This window comes from Ambystoma mexicanum, chromosome 1q (assembly GCF_040938575.1).
Source record: "Ambystoma mexicanum isolate Mex_15411 chromosome 1q, UKY_AmexF1_1, whole genome shotgun sequence".
Lineage (NCBI taxonomy): Eukaryota > Metazoa > Chordata > Amphibia > Caudata > Ambystomatidae > Ambystoma > Ambystoma mexicanum.
Window position 1 is genome coordinate 1,097,695,229 of NC_090922.1, and position 22,869 is coordinate 1,097,718,097.

The 22,869-nt window shown below is 45.6% G+C and overlaps 1 protein-coding gene across 1 annotated transcript in view; it reads left to right on the forward strand.

Moving 5' to 3' along the window:
- C1QH1orf146 (chromosome 1q C1orf146 homolog) overlaps positions 1–22,869 on the forward strand; it is a 238,416-nt gene that overhangs the window by 147,554 nt on the left and 67,993 nt on the right. The window contains exon 2 of the mRNA XM_069635267.1: positions 743–836. Within this exon, the coding sequence (XP_069491368.1) occupies positions 743–836 (94 nt within the window). The remainder of the gene's footprint in view (positions 1–742; positions 837–22,869) is intronic.

The window sequence follows — 22,869 nt, forward strand, 5'->3', positions numbered from 1 at the left end:
AAATAAATGTTTGATCGGCCATACGATTAGCATGACAATGGGCAGTAAGTGGATAACCAAACAGCACCCACAAGCTGTGTCCCTCCTCACGTGCCCTCTTCGTTCTGTATGTACGCCAATAAAATAGTTTGGGCTTATAGGTGGCACCTAGCGCCACCTAATTCCACAAACTAAAATGGGAACATGTAGCAATGCAAGACAGGAATTCACTGCAAAGTCTTTAGAGAAGAGAGTGGATGTCTCTTTATGGCATCCTGAAAGGGTGTGAAATATATTTGGAGTAAGGTCCAGTGGTTCTTCAAAATCACTGCAATGTAAGATTTTCTCGATAGTTTGCATGTGGTGTGCGAAAACAAGAAGGCATGTCACCTCAATTCTGCTGGCATTGTGTGTTTTTTTCTCATTGGTGCAGTACCACACAAGTCATCCTCATTTTAGTCCACACTTAAATGGTGGGAGGGATAATCATAATTTAATAAAGGCAAAGTGAGGCGCTCTCCCTCCCCCATCCTAATTTTGAACCTTTGGGCATTCGCTGGGATGGGTGTGAGTTGACTCTAAAATCATGCATAGACATATTATAATTGACTATGAAAATAAGGTTATTCTGCAAGAAGAAGAAAATGAGGTTATTCCATTTTGATTTATCAGGGTACTGATGAGTTTATAATGTGATTTCATGCGCTGTACCTATTTTTAAGAAACAGATATTAAAAATATATTGTTTTCCAACTAAATATAGAATCATGAAGTGGTGGCTGCTTTACAGAATCAAAATCACAGAGTTCGATATTCAGATTCTGTGGAACCGGGATCCATCATTTTTTCCCACTCTGGTATGAAATAGCATGTGTTTAATACTGTAATATATTTGAACTCTACCCAATGCATGATCCATACAAAATAGAGAATGGGAATATTGTGTGAAATGAAATATTGTGTGAAACAGAACACGGCTCCAAAAAACATGTTTTTCATACAGTTGTGAGAAGACTTATGCTTCTGGAATGAGGAATAGACAAATATATGAATAGGGCACACATCTTAGGGCATTACAATTTCAAATGTGCAATTGGCTTTGAGCAGGCAGATTATTCAGAACAGACCAATCAAGTTATAGTACATCATAACAAACAGTGTATTTTTTCTCACCTGGAGAAAACATATATCCCAAAAGGTGACTGTGTTTTATTGTTTTAGGTGTTCTTGTTAATCATGTTTATTCAGACAAATAGCTGTAACTGCATACGTATACTATAAAGTATACCCAGATAACAAGTATTGATTAAGAAATCATTTTAATCACTTACATTGTTGCCACTTGTCTTATTGCATGTTTAATAATTTTCGATCTTTATCATTCTGTGTCCTACCCTTATGAAGACATGGCAGGATGTGAAGGCATGTGAGTGGAGGACAGTCTATAATCAAATGTGTGTGATGTAAGGCCAGAATGCCTCAGACCTTACCAGAGTGCATTCCTGCATCGACTTACTACTGTAGAACAGCAGAACCAAAGATTTATCGGACTTGTGTTAAGCCACAAAATAGTCTGATACAGGATAAAGCACTGTTTTGCATCTTTCTGAGCCATAGAATAACTCAGGCAGGAAGGAGTGCTGAGTCCTACATTGGTGTGTGTCACCAGGGCACACTTTCCTAAACAAAAACATATATTTTGAAACCTACATGACCTATCTGGCTTTTATTTAATAGTATTTATTTGGAATTTTATGATACATGTTACATCACATTACCAGGCATATTCAGTGCAGCTCAGAACATTTGTAGTGTGCCACTCCCATCCGTAGACATCTCTTCCAGCAAACCATGCGCCCTTCTCCTTCCAATACCTCTAATGGTTCTTCAATGAGGGGTAATCTCCTCTGCTATGATACATTGTCCCTGCACATAAGAACAGAGAAACAAAACGTGCCCCTGCCCCATCCCCGCCACAACCCAAGAGCAGCCTTTGTACCAAACTCCAACCTAATAGATTGGCCTTACATTCCTCCCCCTATAACTCACGTTCCTCCCCTCAATGCTCAGCCCCTCAAACCCCTACTCTTCTTCCATTTCGATGTTGCGGTTCAAGTCATGGATCAAGTGGATCAGCTTTTCCATATTCAATATATCCTGCACCACCAACAGCCATTTCCGCTTCAACGGCAGAACATCACTTTTCCACATTTGAACTAGAACAACCATTGCTGCCAAAAGTAGGTAATGTCCCATGTGTTCTAAAGGCTCATAAAACCTGTTGTCCTCATCTTACCCAAAAAAGACCAAACATGGGTCTAGGTTGCTCTCAATGTGGTTCAGCTACCAGAACAAAACCTCCCTCCAGTAGATTTGCACCCGCTCGTATGCCCACCATATTTGCCAATAAGCCCTCAGCCTCACAAAACCTCCAACAGTTGAGGCTGTTGGCTGAGTACATGTCCGATAGTCTGAGAGGTGTGTATTGCCACTGTGAAACACTTAGTATGCGTTGAGTTGCTATCGGGAAACTAAAGTCATCTTGGCAACACTCTTACAGAGTTTACCTTAAAGCTGTTCGTCTATCTTTCTCCCCAGGTTCATTTGCCATTGTTCCCTTACTTTTAAGGGCTCCAGTGACACCGCCCCCACAAGTTTTTTTATACATTTTGGTAATCCCCTCCTTTTCCTCTCTGGAAGTCATCAAACAGTCCTCAACAATCAGGACCTTCTTTACATTTTCCAACCACTTCCTATCATGGAGCACCCCTTTCAATTGCAAATACTGGAAGACTGATAAGGGGTCAACATTCAGAAACTCTTGTAATTGCGAGAGGGTGATGTACTCCCCTTTTATCCACATTTGGCCCGTCTTCTCGAGCCCTCCCATATACTATTTCTGGAATCTGTTGGGGTCTAAGATCCCATCCCAAATGCAGCTTAACATCGATGACCAGCTCGCATCCGCTCTTTTGCTCTAGAGATCCCAAAGGACCTCCAGCATTGGGTGCCTAAGAACTCTCAATGGGATCCCACGTCGTGGAGCCCATAGCCAATCCGCGACTGTGACGGGGTGCATCACTGCATTTTCCAGTGGGACCCACTGCTTCCTAGTAGGCAGGTCCATATGATCAACGACATACGAAGTTGTGCTGCCCCATAATATGACTCAAAGTCCGGGTAACAGCCTGCCCCCGATTACTAGAGGTGAACATGGGTTCCATAGCCTATTCTTTGTCTAGACCGCCCCCTTATGAATTTTAGAAACTCCTGTTTCATCATATCTAAAAACTTCTCAGTACCACTATTGGGAGCATTTGGACGAGATACAAAATCTAGGGAATTTATTCATCTTTTTTGTGTTCAATCTTGCTATCCATGAGAAAGTCTCTTGCTCGAGGTCCCCAGGTCCTTCCACACTGCGGTTCACAAAGGTACATTATTTGTAGAAAAGATCTCCCTAATATTTCTAGTTAGTGAGATCCTCAAATATTTAACGCTTCTGTCCACCTTCATCTGTCCAAACCAAATAGGACTTAACCTGACGAGAGGGCTCACCCATAGCAAGAATAATTGACCTAGACTGTTTTATCTTGAACTCCGAGTGTTCTCCATAGACTTCCACCTCATCAAGGATACTTGGCAGGGACTCGGCTGGGTTGTTCACATACATCAGCACGCTGCCGGCAAATAGTGCCAGCTTATAATCCTAATTTTGTACACAAAGCCCCTTTATTCAAATGTTTCCTCGTAACCTGACTGCCAGTGGTTCCATCATGAGGGCGCAAAGCACTGGGTGACGGGGCAACGTGCCTCGTTCCCCTTGTGAGGGGAATTACCTCTGATTCGACTCCATTCACCACCACCTTTGCCGTGGGGCTTGACTATAGTTGTGCCACCCAAGTAGGCCAGATCTCGCCAGAGTTCACCAAAGTCTGCTGCCAGAAGGTCAAGCTAACCCTGTTAAAAGCTTTATCGGTATCTAGAGCCAGCAGGAGTCAGCTCGATCCCTCTCTGGGAGTACCAACAAATTTAGAGTTTTCCTTAGGTTATCAGCCCCCTGTCTGCCCCTTACAAAGCCCACCTTATCCTCATGGGTTAATTCTGGGAGGCAGTTTGCCAACCTGGAGGCCAATATTCTGTATCTGTATTTAGCAATGAAATCGGTCTGTAGGAAGACCATAACGTTCTGACCTTTCCTTCTTTCACAATGAGTAATATTATAGCCTTTAGAAACGACATAGGGTGTTTGCCTCCCAACTTCATTCCGTTGCAGACCTCAACCAGAAACGGTGCTAGCATATCGTGCTAGCATATTGCTATATATCTTTAAAAAATCGGGTCGTAAATCTGTCCTCCGCAGGGGCCTTTCCTGTTTTTAAGCCATGAATGGTCTGTCTCGACCTCTTCTAATGAAATATTTTGCTTAATACGCTCTACATGTGCTGCGGTGAGTTTGGGGAGGTCAATATCCCCCAAATATTGTTCTATGGTGAAGATCATCTCCCTAACCTCTCTACCGTATAGCATGAGGTAAAAGTCTGCAAAGCATCTAGCCACATCAGAGGGCTATGTCCATTCACTCCCCTTTTCATCTATTATCTTACACACCCTCTGTTCTACCCTCATTGTTCTCAATCTGCTTCACACCAGGGAACCTGCCTTGTCCCCTTTTTCATAATATTACTGCTTCACAGCCCGTAGTTCCTGGTAAACCCTCCCTAATTTCTGTTCCTGAAGTGCTAGCCTCGCCCGTTGGATGTCCTGTAGTTTGTCTCCCTAATGGTCCACACTATTTCTGTATTCCTCTTCCAAATATCTTTTCGAAGGGATTGTGTCCTCCGACGTATTCCTTATCTTAAATAGAAATCCTTCAGCTTTGCTGGCCTCGGAAAATTTTTTTTTTTTTTTTCGCCAGAGGGCGCTGCGCGTCGATGATCGCCGAGTCGATGACCCTCGACGGCCTCCGTGCCGACGTCGACGTCATCCTGCCTATAAAGGCCGCGCGCAGCGTCCGTTGCTCAGTTCCGTTTTTCCGCGCTTCGTTGTGCCTCGGAACACCGTTGCTCAGTTCTCGATATAATATCTAACCTCGATATCGATGGCATCCTCCTCCGACCCGACGACCCCTCGGTCCGGTTTCAAAAAGTGCCGAGACTGCGGGAAGAAAATGTCGTTGACGGACCCTCACAGGGTCTGTTTGTGGTGTCTGGGAATCACGCACCAGAGTTCGGAGTGTGAGGAATGCCTTTCCATGACGGCGAAAGCCTTGAAGGAGCGTAGGGGGAAGCTCGAGAGAGGTAGGTCAACTTTAACTTCCTCGAAAGCTTCTTCGGTAGAGTCGAGACGTTCGTCTCCTCACCATAAAAAACACTCTCGTTCTAGATCACGAAGTGGCTCCCACCACTCGTCGACATCGAGACACTCGAAGAAGAGACGTAGGAGATCCCCTTCGTCATCTTCGTCGAGTTCTCCTGAGAGAGTTCATTGCCCCACAAAACGCAGCTCGCAAGCTGAGTGGGAGGAATTCAGGAAAAAGATGCTAAGCGTCTTCGAGAAAGCGGCCTCGTCCCCCTCGAAGACAGCTGAGGGTGATACCCCGGGTAAAAAACCCAAAAAATCTAAACGCCGCGAGTCGCAGTACCCGGCGGAAAAGTCAACCCGAAAGCGCCTCGAGCCATCGGGAGATAAAGCATCATCGACGCCATCGTCGAAAACTCCTTCGAAACAGAGGTCGGCGCCATCGACGCCGTTGTCGAAGGATTCATCGGCGCATCAGTCGATCGAGTCGACGCCGACGTCGACGCCGATATCGACGCCGGTGAAGGAAAGAACCACGGCTACTCCACAGCCAACGGTTAGACAAAAGACCTCCGACTCGACGCCGAGAACGTCGACGTCGTTCTCGAGCAGGACTCCGATCCTTTCGAGTTCCTCGAGGCCTAGTACACATTTCTCGACGCTTTTCACGGCGCCTTCGAGTACTTTCACGTCGGTGTCGACGACATCGACGTTTTCAAGGCCTGTGATGATGGCTCCTTCTGCATTGGAAATGGGGTTTATACCATTCCAAAAACCAAAGTATCCCCCTTTAACCTCGATTTTTGAGGAAAGGGAGGATTCAGACCAAGATATTGATTTACAGAGGACCACATCACCAGAGCCAGAGACTTTCGCCTCTGAGGAAAGAGGATTAAAAAATCTTCAGGATGCACTTCAGGAAGCTAGTGGCTTGGACACTTCTCCTGAAGCAGAATTTATCAAACCAGACCCAGGAGAACATGCGGAGACTCCATATAGAGCTCTGATGTCTAGAATCATAGAATTTATGGGTTGGTCTGCACCTTCTCCTGCCTTTCAGCAGGATGACCTCACTGACATACTGGACAAGGGCCCACAGGAGGATCCTGTGGTTCCATTTCACTCTGCTCTACAGAGAAGGATTTTGACAAACTGGGAAACGCCGGAAATTATCCCGGCAGTAAATAAAAAACTGTCAACAAAATACAGGGTGGCTAGTTCTGACCCTGAATATTTGTCAAAACACCCTACTCCTGAGAGCTTAGTTGTACAGGCTGCAACCTCATCAGGCAGCACATCTGCATACCCCACTGCTCCGCAGGATAGGGATGACAAAAAGTATGATGCCATGGCTAAGAAGGTTTTTTCTGCCTGTAGCATGGCGTTAAAGTCTATTAACGCGACCTGTACGCTCGCTAGGTTCAGCCACACCCTTTGGGAGTGCGCTTCATCAGCGGCTGACTGCCTCCAAGAAGGAGAGGAAAGGGACGCATTTTTAAACATCATCAGGGATGGTAAAGATGCGATGTGCGAGACCCTACAAACTGGCCTAGATTCTGCTGACAGTATCAGCAGGGCCATGGCGGCAAGTACCACAATCCGCAGGCATGCGTGGTTGAGGAAGTCTGGTTTTGCCTCTGACGTGCAGACCAGGCTTTTGAATATGCCCTTTGACGGTTCTACCCTCTTTGGAAAGAAGGCGGATGACAGTTTGGAGAAACTGCAAACGTCCAAGGCAGCAGCCAAGTCATTGGGAGCTGCTATCCGTCAGAATACCTTTCGTCCTTCGGGATCATCGTGGAGAGGACGGTCCTTTCGTTACTATTCCTCATATGGAAAGGGCAGAGGACGACCGGCTCAAAGAGGCCAAGGAAGATTTACCCGTGGTGGACGGGGTAGGGGAAAGAAAGCCGCACCCGCAGGAGCAGGAGCCACTTTACCTTCGGCAACTGCATCAGCCGCTTCAAAACCACTCTGAGGTCTCCCCTCACAGAACACCAGTAGGGGGCAGGTTAACTCACCATCTGACGGAATGGCAGGCTATTACGTCAGATGCTTGGGCTCTGGAGACAGTGGCCCAAGGTTACTGCCTGCCCTTCCTACATATCCCTCAGAGTCATCCACCGGGGAACAACCCTTTGAAGCTTCCAGATCCGCTCCTCTTGCAGGAGGTTTTAGACCTGCTAGAGAAAGGTGCCATAGAACTGGTACCTGTAGCGGAAAGGAACAAGGGTTGGTACTCCCCCTACTTCATAATACCGAAGAAGGACGGAGGACTGAGACCCATCTTAGACTTACGGGAATTGAACAAATTCCTCCGAAAGGACAAGTTCAAGATGGTGACTCTCTCTCAGATCCTTCAGGCCCTCCAGCTTCAGGACTGGTTGGTATCTCTAGACCTCCAGGACGCTTATTTCCATGTGCCGATCCATCCCAGGCACAGGAGATACCTGAGGTTCGCAATTGGCAGCTCTCATTATCAATTTCGAGTTCTGCCATTTGGGCTAACCTCCGCCCCGAGGGTCTTTACCAAGCTAATGTCGGTTGTGGCTGCAAGTCTAAGGAGGGAAGGGATTCATGTCTACCCTTACCTAGACGATTGGTTGATCAGAGCTGTATCTTCGGAACAGGTTCAGAGACAACTAGATTATGTTTGCCACTTCCTTCACAAGCTGGGCTTCTCCCTCAATTTAAAGAAGTCACAGATGATACCATCACAGAGACTCCAATTCATTGGAGCAGTCCTGGACACTTCCCTGGGAAGAGCCTTGCCACCAGAGGTGAGGGCTCGAGATATTCTGCAGATGGTCATCAGATTTCAGAATGCCCAATATCTCCCAGCCTACGACTTTCTGAGGTTGCTAGGCCTCATGGCATCCTGCATATTCCTCGTGCCGGAGGCTCGCCTGAGAATGAGATCCCTCCAGTGGGCACTGAGAACTCAGTGGTCACAGTTCTCAGGAAGGATGACAGATCTCCTTCGGATCCCGGTCAAAGTAGCCCGAGACCTTCAGTGGTGGGCCTGTCGGGAGAACATCCTGAAAGGAGAAATGTTTTGGCAACCATGGCCGGAGATAACAGTAGTCACGGATGCCTCACTCACGGGGTGGGGAGCTCACGCCAACGACTTGACCATCAGCGGTCGTTGGTCTCCATCGGAGTCCAGACTACATATCAACCTGTTGGAGCTGAGAGCCATCAGACTAGCGCTGAAGGCTTTTCTGCCGTCTGTACGGGGAAGAAACGTCCTAATAATGACGGACAATACAGTGGCCATGCACTACCTCAACAAAAGAGGAGGCGTAGGCTCACTACCACTGTGCAGAGAGGCGATGCAGCTCTGGTTTTGGGCAATTCAGGAAGGAATCTCTCTATCGGCAATTCACCTAGCCGGAGAGAAGAACTTGACAGCGGACGCTCTGAGCAGGCAGAGCACAGTCTCTCACGAGTGGGAGATAGCTCAGGAAGTCCTTCAAGAGATCTTCGCCCTTTGGGGAACCCCTCAAGTGGATCTGTTCGCCACCAGTATCAACAGGAAGTGCGACAGATTTTGCTCAAGGGAATTTCCCCCGAGAGGAGCTCTAGGAGATGCGTTCGTAGTGGACTGGGAGTTCCCACTTCTGTACGCGTTCCCTCCGGTCCCTGTCATTCCTCAAATGATCAGGAGGTTGAGAAGGTTTCGGAAGACCATGATCCTAATTGCCCCGGATTGGGCCAGGAGAACGTGGTACCCGGACCTTCTAGACATGTCCATCTGCCCTCCAATTCGACTGCCATTCAGAGAGGATCTTCTCTCGCAGAAGGAAGGTCAGGTTCTCCATCCAGCCATCAAGACCCTCAACCTTCACGCTTGGTGTCTGAAAGGTTGAGGTACAAGGATTGGGACCTTCCGGATGATGTTATGGAGGTGTTGCTTTCGGCCAGAAGGCCGGCAACTAAAACTCTATACCGCTGCCGTTGGAACAAATTTTGCAGCTGGTGCAGAGAAAAGAATATTAAACCCTTTTCTTGTGGTACACCTATGGTGTTGTCATTCTTACTTTACCTGGCTAATTCAGGCCTACAGGTTGGCACAATTAAGGGCTATCTCGCAGCGCTATCAATCTTTAAGCGCACTGCAGAGGAGCCTTCATACTTCAAAATTCCATTGGTAATACAATACCTAAAAGGATTAACTAATGTTTATCCCCCGAAACCTTTTCAAGTTCCCTTATGGGATTTAAACCTAATTTTAAACTTCCTAAAGGGTGCCCCTTTTGAACCACTACACTCTTGTTCATTGAAGCTTCTCACCCTCAAAACTGTTTTGCTAATAGCATTGACATCTGCTAGAAGGGTTAGCGAGTTGCAAGCCTTATCGTGTAAACCTCCACATACAATCTTTTACAAGGACAAAGTTGTTCTTCAGGTGAAGCCTAACTTCCTCCCGAAGGTAGTCTCGGAGTTTCACATCACTCAGAAGATTATATTACCTTCTTTCTACCCTCCTCCTCATCCGGGGAAGGAGGAAGAGAGACTGCACAGGCTGGACCCTAAGCGAGCCTTGAGCTTTTATATCAGCAGATTGGCTAAGATCAGACAAGCAGACCAACTCTTTGTAGGTTATGCAGGACATAAGTTGGGCCTTCCAATAACAAAACAAACCATCTCCAGATGGATTATTTTAGCCATTCTGGAGTGCTACAAATTGGCAGGAAAGGAGCCTCCTCAAAATCTAAGGGCTCATTCTACCAGGGGTATCGCAACATCCTCAGCCCTTCAAAGAGGGGTGCCAATTCGAGATATATGTGCGGCTGCCACATGGTCGTCCGCACATACATTTACCAAATTCTATAGCCTGGATTCCTCCTCTAGTCAAGAAACTAGATTCGGCAAGGCTGTGTTACACTCTGTCCATTCTGGAAGGGTAACATAACTTTTATTACTCCCGCCTCCAGTCACAATACCACTGCTATGGGAGTCTATCTAAGATAAGGAATACGTCGGAGGACACAATCCCTTCGAAGAACTAGTTACTCTTACCTTGTAACGTTCTTTCGATGGGATGTTCCTCCGACGTATTCCTTATCGACCCTCCCATCCATCCCCGCAGTATGACTTCCTGTGGGTTTGCAGCCTATGCTCCTTCAAGGTGAATAGTCTAATCCAAAAACATTACTGGGGACTACAAAACGGAACTGAGCAACGGACGCTGCGCGCGGCCTTTATAGGCAGGATGACGTCGACGTCGGCACGGAGGCCGTCGAGGGTCATCGACTCGGCGATCATCGACGCGCAGCGCCCTCTGGCGAAAAAAAAAAAAAAAATTTTCCGAGGCCAGCAAAGCTGAAGGATTTCTATTTAAGATAAGGAATACGTCGGAGGAACATCCCATCGAAAGAACGTTACAAGGTAAGAGTAACTAGTTCATCTCTGCAGTGAACTTATCATCTAAAAATATGTTGGCGTTTTTCTGCCTAGAACCCTCAGAGATAGGCCCTCACGTGGTTCTCTTGGCTGCTTCCCAGACTATCCCTGTCGCCGCCTCTCCGGTGTTATTATCAGAGAAGAAATGGCTCATTTCTTCTTTCAGAATGTCTCTAAAGAGCTTGTCTTGAAAGAGCATACCATTACACCACCATCTTGCTCTGCCACATAGGGGGACCCCATGGAACATCTGGACTAATATCATGCCGTGATCAGACTACGATATGGGTACAATAATCGCCTCCTCAAGAAGTTGTTCTTTCCCTTCTTTGACCAAAGGTAGTCTATCCTAGTGTAGGTCTTATGTACTCTAGAGAAAAAAAGTATATCACTCTCTCATCCAGTTTTTCTCCCTCTATGCACCGCACCATGAGTATTTCTGCAAGCAGTCCCCAAATCTAGTATCCAAATGAGCCTCTACCCTTCCAGGTCGTGCGCTCACCACCAACCTATCTAGGCCCATGTCTTTGATTGCGTTAGAATCACAACCTATTATCGTGGTACCCACGACCATTGCTCTAGGCACGGTAGTGCATCCTCAATAAAGTCCATATGCTGGGAATTGGGGGCATAGAGTGCCACCATGGTCAATCGCTTCACGAAGTGTCCCCCTTTGACCTCGAGAGGCCTGCCCACATGATCCCTTTTGACTGTCACATCATCTAATGGTGTGTTACATCCCACGACTATACACCTACATTGCTCCTTCCCTTCTTTTCAATTCCCTAATCCACAACCTCATCCCTACTGCCCCCTCGCGGGCAGGCTTTTCCATTCCACCTGTGCATCATCCTTTTAGCAGTATACGTCGTCTTGATCATCACCTCATGGTACTTTATGTGAGAGAGAAGCAACTTTCCTGAATTTCTGAGTTCCGGCCAGCTTCTTTCTCGCTCCACCTCCCATCAAAGCTCTGAGGAGTATTTCCTGCTTTGACCTGTCCAGCGATACATTGTTGGCAGAGTGGCCACCCTAAAGTTCCTCCAGTACCTGGGCTGCTTCCTCTGCTTCCGAAAACCTTGTAGAATATGCCACCTGCTTCAAATCTAGTTTTTCTAATATGTTTTGTGCGTCTTGAATGGCCAGGTTATCTGTGAATGTTTTCTCCAACTCTTGAAGTTCTTCTCCTTGCTTTTTACATTCTTCATCTGCTTTGTCTATTACAAGAATTAGCCAATCGCGCTACATTTATTGCCGAATCCGCTGACGTTTTTTTGGAATCTTGGATTATCTATAAAGACTATCGGGACGTTCTTCACTTGCAGTCCATCTGGGATAATTTCTACCTTGAGGTATTCCAACATGAATTTCCCATGTAATTCCGCCTTGACAAGTTTTTTCTTTCATTGGTTTATGGTCTCTACTTCATCTTTACTGAAGCCGTGTGCTATTGCTCCCTCGTCAGTGCTAAGTGTAGATGTTGTTCCTAGTAGTTTTTTTAAGTAGTCATCGGTATACGAGACAATGTTAACCTTATTGATATCTTGCTGGTTGTTATGGATCTGAAAAGCTGTATTCAGCTGAACAATCCTCGGATAGAGGTTGTGTCTGGCCCGCAGCCACGGGCTGTGCTAGAAATATTCGAAAAAGGGCTCCTGGCTTGGCCCTAATCTACCCAGGTGGGTACACAATTTTATAAAACACAATGATCAGGGTGATTGTCAACCACATACCTTCATGGTGATAACCCCACGTGAAAAGAATGACATCCACCTGAAAATGCTGACATGGGTCATGTATAAATGTTTTGACCACAGGTATTTAATATAGATTACTAAATCAGGGTAACAACAGGGCACACTTTACTTACGAAGCTCTGTACAACAAAATACAAAACAGTACAGTCTAGTCAGCCGGACTGGAATTAGATAGAAAAATAATAAAAGATAAACATTGTTTCTTCCCTTACAACATCTCAGGAATTCATTTTGTAGATAGCATGTGAGCACAATACATTGCAATGCACAGTTGACAGTGTTGGTGATGGACACTGGTATATAAAATTGGTAGTCAACACTACTGTGTTTCGGCCAAAATGGTCAGCCTTGTATTGTAGCTGGCAAGTGGTAGGCCTTCATCAAGACAGGAGAACAGGTTGTGAAAGAACGGGTCCTGTTGTTTTCTGTCAAAGCAATGACAAGAGATAACATGGTTTAGTAGATATGTGGTATCAGTCTATTTTAATTATTTACAGAGGCTTATAATTGCTCTAAATTCTATAAATGGTGATGAGGTCATTAGAACACATCACTTGGCTTACCTATGCTGGATATCGCTACGGTAAATGCTGTTGCTCAGATCTCCTTTTCAAAGTACAGAAGATAGTAGCCACAGGATTCTGTGGTGTGACAAGTAAGCCCGAGTACCTAAAAGAGACAAAAGGGATACCCGGAAGACTATTTAGAGCTGTGTGTTTGGAAGAAAACATTCAAGACAACGCCCGCCCCATCATATGCTGATGTGTATGGAGACTTTTCTCTTACTGGTGGGCAAAACAGTTTACTCGGGGTAAACAGCTTTGTTTTGATCCTGGTGTGACTTGGGATCTGGTGTCCTCGAAAAGACTGTGGAAAAATGGAGGGCATGGGATATTAGAGTCCCCACTGTATTGGTCAAAATGTGGCGTAGGTGCTCCCCACCCCAGATGTGCATGTTGGCCCATGCAGTGGGTGGGCTATGTGGTCGTGAGTGCCCTGTCATGCATCAGGGTTTGGGTCTAATAATTGCTTGGATATCACGGATGGTGATGTAAAAGCACATTGTGGACACCCTGGGTGCGTAGTGTGTCAAAATGCATTGGAGTATAAGGAGTGCATAGTAATCAGAAGCAGGTAGTGATGACCATCCTGTGTGTTGGTCGGCGTTGGGATGTCGTTAAAGACAGTGATGCAATTATTTCAAGCCCGTGGGCGGTGCCAATGGAGAGAGAACAACACCAGCACCTGTGTGGGAGAGTGTGAGTCGGTCTGCTCTTACCTAGTGGGGCCGTGCAGGCTTTTCCTCGGCCTGTGTTGGAGGGTCTCAGCTCCTCGATCTCAGACACGTGGTTCAGTTACAGTGCGTCTGGGTAGCGATGCTGTGCAGCGTTGCCACAGCAACCTGGTTTATAAAAGTTGTGCCGCCATTTTGGAAACATTTTCTGGACGTGACACTGTGTTGTCTTGGTACCGTGTCATGGTGTCTCGCTCTATGCGTGGACAAATGCTGCAGGAATGCTCCCTGGTCCAGGAAAGGCGTGCAATTTGTCAACTGTGAAGCAAAAATAGGGGCCATGTATCCTAACGTGTCGGTGTGGCTCATGTTAGCTGAGCACACATAACGTAACCCGCTTAACACTATTCATATGCATGGATTTTATGCAATGTACATCCTAGCCTTGCTTGGGGAGTGCACACATACAGTCTTGCTTGTGATACCGGTAATTTAGGCAAAAACCATTTAGATGCATGGATTTTATACAATGTAGAGCCGAACACTGCTTCGGAAGTGCACAAACCACAGTCTTATTTGCAATACCGGCGATTTAGGCAGAAAACACTTAAAAGTATGGGTTTTATACAATGCAGACCAGGGCGTTTCTTAGGAAGTACACAAACCAATCTCTAGATACCGTCTACCAATCTCGAGAAATCAAGAGTCATATTGCTAGAGATGCAGGTTGCAAGGGGTCAATATACATCGAGAAAGACAGAAGTGTCAATTGCAACACCAGTGAATTTTAGGCAAAACACATATTCAAATGCATGGGTTTTATACAATGTTGACCCAAAACACTGCTTAGGAAGAGCACAAACATACACTTGTTTGCAGTACCGGTGTGCATCGAGAAAGACTGAAGTGTCATTTGCAATACGGGTGAATTAGGCAAAAAACATATTCAAATGCATGGGTTGTATACACTGTCGACCCAAGACACTGCTTAGGAAGTGCACGAACATAGACTTATTTACAGTACCAGTGATTTAGGCAGAGACCATCCAAATGCATGGTTTTTACACAGTGCAGACCAGAACATTGCTTGGGAAACACACAATAAAATCTCTACAGAACGTATTCAGATCTCGAGACTTCACAAGTCATATTGCTAGACATCCGGATTGCAAGCAGCCACTATTGATCGAAAAAAGACTAAAAGCTCAATTGCCATAAAAAGGGCTTGTCGTTTCTGATATGGGTGTCATGGGTAGTTGCAGAACACGAGTTCAGCAATGATTTGATGGGGTCAAATATTGGTTTGGTTTGGAACTCAGTGTGGGCCCAGTGGTAGATGACTTAATGATTGTGTACAAATAAGTCAAAATTGAATTTTGGGTGCCAAAAATGTTTGCACTCCAAATTGATATTTAGGCCTTTCTTTACTGTGTTCAGTCTGTGCACCCATCGTTGTTCCAATTGAGTCAGAGCCTTATTGATGTCTCCACCACCTTTCTGCTGTGTCATCTGTTGAAGTATCGACGATCTAAGGTCATTGTTTGAGTGTCCCATTTTGATGTAATATTCAACCGGGGGTTTATCGGGTATTTTGCTTTTGATACATGATCTGTGTTCCGATATTCTCTGTTTGATTGGTCTGAGGGTTTTTACAACATATAGAATGTTGCACAGGCACTCTATAGTATAGATAACACATTTACTGTTATAGCTGGTGTTGGTCATCAGTTCCCATCAAAAATTGTTGTGGTTGAATGTTTTGGCTGTGTCATTGAAGGCACAGGCGACGCAGTGTCCACACGTATAGTGAACTTTTACTGGAGGTAAGTTCCACAGAGTGTTGGGTTTCATTGTGGGTTCAATGTAACGTGTGAACCAAAATATCTCTTGAGGTTTCAGTTATTTTTAAAGGCAAAAACAGGTTTTTTGTCAAATGTGCATTTGTTTTTAATAAGGTGCCAATTTTTGTTCACTGCTCTTTTGATTATGTCACTGAGTGGGCTGTATGTGGTAACACATACTATTCGGTCCATAGGTGTTTTGGTTTTTGGGGTAAGACATACTTCTCTGTCTGTGTTTGCTGCTCTTTTCCGGATGTTCCTAATGGACTTGAGATAGCCCCTACTTAGGAGCCTGGGTTGTAAATCATTGGCGTGGTGTTCAAATTTGTCTCTGTTGGAACAATTTCTCCTAATTCTCAGGAATTGCCCGTAAGGCAAATTATATTTGAGTCCTTGTGGGTGATAGCTTGAAAAATGTAGCATGCTATTTCGGTCGGTGGGTTTTCGATATAGCTCTGTTTTAAGGATGTCTCCCAACCTACAGATATGAAGATCTAAAAAATCTATGGCCTGGTAATCCCACTGGATGGTAAAGCGAATGTGACTGTTTCTTTTGTTGAGCCCCTCTTGGAACAAAGGGAGTTCTTCTTTTGTCCCTGCCCAAATGAGCAGGACATCGTCAATATATCTGCGCCAAAGAGCGTTGTGGGCTTTTTGTGGGTTGGTGTTGGAGATCCGCCTCATATTGTCCCATGTACAGATTGGCAACATCGGGGGCAAAAGCTGCCCCCATGCTTCCTCCTTTGATTTACTAGTAGAGTTGGTCTTTAAAAAGGAAGAAATTCTCAGACTTAGCCAATCTTACACATTCCAGAATGAATATAGTGGGAATGGATGCGGTGTCTCTTCTCTTGTCTAGACACGTTTTAAGGGTTTCCAGGCCTTCTTGCTGGGGAATGGAGGTATAAAGAGCCTCGACATCCATGGTGACTAACATACAATTGCTTGGTAGTGTAACTTTTTCTAGAACCTGTATTGTGTCGGTGGTGTCCTTTATGTAACAATCCATTTGTCCCACAAAGGGATTCAAGAAAAAGTCTGTGTGGAGAGAGAGAGAGAGAGAGAGAGAGAGAGAGAGAGGCAGGGCCGGTCTTTGTATAAGGCTGTACAGGCGGCTGCCTGATGTCCTAGCATCTAGGGGACGCCACCAGCACAGTCCCAGTCCTCCAAGAGGATCATGATGCTTGTTGCTTCTGCATCATTTAATTTCATAAATTTTCGTACGTTACAAAGGGGTAGCGTTACTATCTATATACAAACAAAAAAGTGCTACTTGAAATCAGACTCAGTCTGAGAGCGGGAGAGCACTGTGACTGCATGATGCCGGCTGCTGATCAAAGCCAGGCTAGCATCACAAGCTTGATCTTAAAACAGGCTATTAGGCTTAGTAAAAAGCAACATTTGTTGCTTATCAGTTCGGGCCTGCAGCAGTCAGGCAGTGATTCTTTATTGGGCTGGCTGGGGTGTGTTCAGTTAGCGGACGAGACGGACACTCTAAACATTTAGAGATGAATCCCCAATTTGCCATCATTCGGCATGAGAAACATGGAAGGATCAAGACCTAGCACAGCAGCTGCTGGCATAGATAGAAGCAGCCAGCAGGTCCCCAGGGGTAGCAGGGTGAAGGCGAGCGTTCCCCAGATAGCATGATCCTCCCCACAATAAGAGACAATAATGGACTCTCCCAGGATGGGAATAAGGCCAGGACAAAGTGCGGGTGAGCTTAAATGGGAGTTTATCAATTAGAATAGGGCATGCAAAGAACTCTGAAAACTCTGAGAGCGCTCTGTCTGACAATAGCAAAGACAGGCGTATATATTTAGAGAAAGCGTCATAAGAACCTACATGCTATAGGGGGCACAAGTTCGTGGGGATTGGGTGGCGACGACTAGCTATAGGTGCTGCTGCGATGTGGTTTGCCGTGGCTGGAGGACGTCACTGGTTACCCTTGTGGGTTGGGCTGGGCCTGGCAGGTCAGCTGGGCTCATCCGGACGGTGTTGTTGTGCCAGCCGTGGCCAGTGTCAGTGATGAATGTCTTTCCTGGCTTTCTGCCCTAGGGCCACGCACACTGCAGTCATTCAACATTGCAATATTATCTTCCCTGGTAAATCTTCCAATAGGTTATTCTACAGGTTAATGCAACACAGGAGGAATGCACCTAGAGTGGGGTCTGTTGGCGATACATCAATACATGGTTACCATCGTCCTGTTGACCGGGTAACATAGGTCGCGAGGTTGGGTCTCAGGGCATGGGACAGGCGGTCCGCGTTATCATGTCTCGTTAGAAGTCATTATGGATGTGTTCCTGTGGTGTTGCCATAATATTGGTTGTCCTAATTTTACAGGGGCCATTAACCTAAGGTGAGCCGGGGGGTTGTGGAGCCTAAGAAAGGGCGCCTTCGGATCTGTGTTTTAAGGCCGGGGTTTACTGCTGGGTTGTAAATAATTCAGGTGGCAGGCCGTGGCCTTGGGTGCTGCGGGGGAATGTGAATGTTTGAAGCGGCTCCAGCCGAATTGCGGGAGGTGGAGCAGAGCAGCACAGGCCTCTGCTTTTTCGTCTGGCAGGCTTCACTGAGAGGAAGGGGGAATGGCCTTGCATGTGCTCACAAAGGTATTTTCCTCGTGTGTTGCAGATTTAGGTGGAAGAGACGTAAACATTCACATAATATACAATACTCATTGAGTCTTTTCAAAGCTTATGTTTGGACATTATTAGTGCCTTTCACATGGCCATTTAACACATGTTATCTATACGCTGAGTATTTATCACCCACAACATTCTGTTACATTTCTGTACATGTGCGGTAAATCAGGTAGTAGTAAGGTTGGTGGAGCACGCAGAAACAAAACCGTCAACAAGGCTGACAGCAGTGACACATAGTGAGCTTGGACCTACATATGGTGCCTTTTCATGCACCTCTTACATGAGCTCTCAATATGGTTGCATTTGTCTTCCTTTGCACTCTAGCAGCATTAGTTCAGTTATGGCGCGGGACCGTGGGGTGCAGTCTTCTCGATGAAGCACATAACACACACTTTTACTATTTGCGCGTAGCTACAGGGATGTGGGCGCTTCATCCCTAATGTCATATACGCACACATTCTGCCATTTGTATGGAGGTTACAGGTTTTTAATCAGAGCGGTCGTGAAGAGGAAAGTTTCATCACAGGTGGTTTGCTCATTAGCATTTGGGGACTCTGCTTTTGTCAGGGGACCATTTTACAGTTCTTTTCCACCCCGGCCCTGCTGGCCGGGTCATACTGGAAACAGCGATACACTGCGGAAGGTGAACTGTTACAGTGTTGGTATCTAACACTAGCTCATGTCCGTCTGTTCGTGGGAACGGGCTCTCAGCGGATCTGCCAGAGGGCAGCGGCCACAGGGATAATTGAAACTCTCCAAGGGTGGGGGCCGCGCTGCGGTACACAGGGCTCAAACCATCTTTATTTCACAAAATGGTTTCCAGGGCCTAGCTATTTTCAGCAGGTTTGGTCAATGTCTTCAGCCAGTGGCCCACCCACCACCTGGGCCCTGGTGGCAGGGGGGACCCCTGATGAGCCATGGACTTCACCGGGGGAGAGGATGCAGGGGAGGGGGGTCTCTTGGACCAGTCCTCCCATACAAGGGCAAGAGGAGGCCAAGCAGCCCCACTGAGGGAGAAGCTACCCGTGTGCCAAGATCCATGCGTGTTTATTGGGTTAGATTTGGTTGTACCCACGACGATCCCTCGCTCATTGCTCCCCCCTCCATAAGAACATACAAAATAATATGGTGTATTTATTTCGTACTGCCAGGAATAGGTGTCCAGGCTGGAGGTTATTCTGACAGACAGTACCATTTTTGAAATGTTAAAATTAACTTGCGGGATGAAAAAAGCAGTGCTTTTAATCCTGCAAGTTAATTTTGACATTTCAAAAATGCACAGCCTGATGCAAAGACCGGCAACACATGACTGTAGTGGGAAGTAGAATGCGCCCCATTAGCACTTCTCAGTTCTCCTGTAATTCATTGTGAAAGTATTGCCATTCCTCAGCAGGAACACAAGCACTTCACTAGAGCAATATTGGCACTACTCAGCAGGACTCAGGTGTATCGCAGGGAAGCATTACCAGTTCTCAGCAGATCTGAAGAAGCACTATCCGTATAGGTTTTAGATTAGAGCTGTTCCCACAAACACATGCTACCTTGCAGCAGGTTTGAATCCCTGCAGGGCTGGCTCAGGCCATCATCCTTCCGAGGTAGATCAGTTGTGTACCATTAAATTGGAAGATACATCTGTTATTAAAGCGTAATTATGACGTTTTCTCAGGAGTACTCGAACACTTGCACTGGAACACTACTTCCCTATCTCAGCTCCACTATGTCACTCAGACAGTAGACACTTCCAAACAAAATTCAAATACCTTATCTACAGTACTGGCACTTCTGTACATAATTAAAATGCCGTTTCTGTAGGACAATACTGGCAAACCTCAACAGAACCCTATACATACTGTATCTGAAGGATAGTACTGTTACTTTTGTTCATAAATAATAATAATAAATATCATAACTCAAATGCCATGTTTTCGATATTTAGGCATCAGATTTTGACGTTCATTGCTGAGGATGGTGGTTATATTCAGAAGCAGCAGAAGTGGCGTCCACAGTGCAGCCCAAACAACACTTTCAAACCCCACTTTCAGGGCCGTGGCTCAGTGGGGAGGCCTTCTTTTGACAGTAACCAATCTGCACAGGGTGCTAGTTTCTTCTGCGACTTTACACAATGCTTCCAGACCTTATTTGATTTCTCAACATGTGGTGGTGGTGATGATGATGATGCCAATGTCTTATTTCAGCCTGCTGGTGATTGATGGAGAGCCATTGATGTATTAGCTCTGAAATTACTTTTACATTCAGTTGGTTCAAAATGAACGGAAGAACCTTTTTGAAGATGTTTAATTAAAGATTTGGGGAATGTCTCCGAAAAGAGTTACTTGCATGTAAAGATGTACTCTATCCTTGGAATCTGTGCACATTAGGTGTGCGCAAACACATATTTAAGAGAAGACCCAGTATCTTTGTGATCGCAATTGTTTTACAGGGATGGTGTCAGTGCCTTTCAACATTTTCAAATGAAAGGGGACTCTAGCCTCAGCGGGCCCTCAGAAACCGCCCCCAGGTTTTTAGTCAAACGTCTTTCAATATTTTAATTTCTCAATTTTTGTTCTGGGGTTTACAATGTGTGCATTGCAAGCTGTGTTTTATCTTCCCACAGGAGATACAGAAGCGTTATCACCTCATTGCCTTCTAACACTGGTTCATCCACATCAGCCACTTGCTGACAAAGAAGAGTTTAGAGCTCTTCAGTGGGCATTTCGTGATTAGGCTCCACGCAGCTTGCTGTCTTGTGATAATTGGCAGCTATTAACCTTATCTTTATCGCCATTGTAATGTATGCACCCCACGGGTGCTTCAGACCGTTTTTGCTCTAAGCAGGGGGCCCCCAACCATCCTGTTGAAATGGGCCCCCACACATCTTCAGCCAGGCCTGCTTGAGTAGAGTGATCACCAACCTCAACCTACGGTGTGGGTTCCTCTATCATTACTGTATTTGCAAAACTTCCCCTCAGAACACCCTGCTCTCGTACAAGGTGGAGTCACCCCACCTTGTACGAGAGCATGGTGTTCAGTGGGGATGTTTCGCAAATACAGTACTGATAAGTTGTTTATATAGAACTTTCACCAGAACACTTTACATAGAACATATTTACTACACATAGTATCACTTAACCAGTGTTGGTACTCTAAAAAACAGACGTATTTGCAAGGCAATATCAAGAAAAGTTACTTTTGAACACATTATCTATCTATCTGTCTATCTGTGTTCTTGTATTGCGCCACTAACCCTAAGGCCTCAGGGCGCATAATACAGATAACATACTAGGACTGTTAGCTACTATGTAATGTATGCATTTTGTATTGCATTTCCCTCTAGTTCCTTATTGACTGCCCTATTAACATTAAACATTTGTAACAAACAATTTTTATCTTCATTGTTTTGGGGCAGAGGAGGGCGCCAACGATGCTTCCCGCCTGGTGTGCAATCTGGTCTAAGACCGGCCCTGAGAGAGGTTCCAGCAGAGAGTCGCAGGCGGACACTATTGGTCGTCCCAGTGGTTTTGTGGCATTTTTATGTATCTTTGGCGCAGATATATTGACAATGTCCCGCTCATTCGGGCAGGGACAAAAGAAGAACTCACTTTGTTCCACCAATGGCTCAACAAAATAAACCAGTGCCATTGAGCCATCAAACAGAGAATATCGAAACACAGATTGTGTATCAAAAACAACCAAAAACAAAATACCTAATAAACCCCTGGTTGAACATTACATCAAAATGGGACACTCTAACAATGACCTTAGATAGTCGATACTTCAACAGATGACGCAGCAGAAACGCAGTGGAGACATCAATAGGGCTCTGACTCAATTGGAACAACGATGGGTGCACAGACTGAACACAGTAGAAAGGCCTAAATATCACTGTGGAGTGGACACATTTTTGGCATACATAATTCAATTTTGACTTATGTTTACACAATCATTAAGTCATCTACCACTGGGCCCACACCGAGTTCCAAACCAAACCAATATTTCGACCCCATCAAATCGTTGCTGGACTCGTGTTCTGCAACTACCCATGACACCCATATCAGAAACGACAAGCCCTTTTTATGGCAATTGAGATTTTAGTCTTTTTTCGATCAATAGTGGCTCCTTTCAATCCGGGTGTCTAGCAATATGACTCGTGAAGTATCGAGATCTGAATATGTTCTGTACAGATTTTATTGTGTGTTTCCTAAGTAATGTTCTGGTCTGCATTGTGTAAAAAACATCAATATGGATGTTCTCTGCCTAAATCACTGGCACTGCAAATAAGTCTATGTTTGTGCACTTCTTAAGCAGTGTCTTGGGTCGACATTGTATAAAACCCATGCATTTGAATATGTTTTTTGCCTCATTCACCGGTATTGCGAATGACACTTCAGTCTTTCTCGATGCACACTGGTACTGCAAACAAGTCTATGTTTGTGCACTTCCTAAGCAGCGTTTCTGGTCGACATTATATAAAACCCATGCATTTGAATATGTTTTTTACCTAAAAGTGACACGGCCAGAAAATTATTCCAAAAGGGCTGCGCAATGTTTATAAAACAGGTTGCCGTGGCAACGCAGAACGGCATCGCTACCCAGACGCACTGTAACTGAACCACACGTCTGAGATCGAGAAGCTGAGATCCTCCGACACGGGCCGAGGAAGAGCCTGCACGGCCCCACTAGGTAAGAGGAGACAGACTCACACTCTC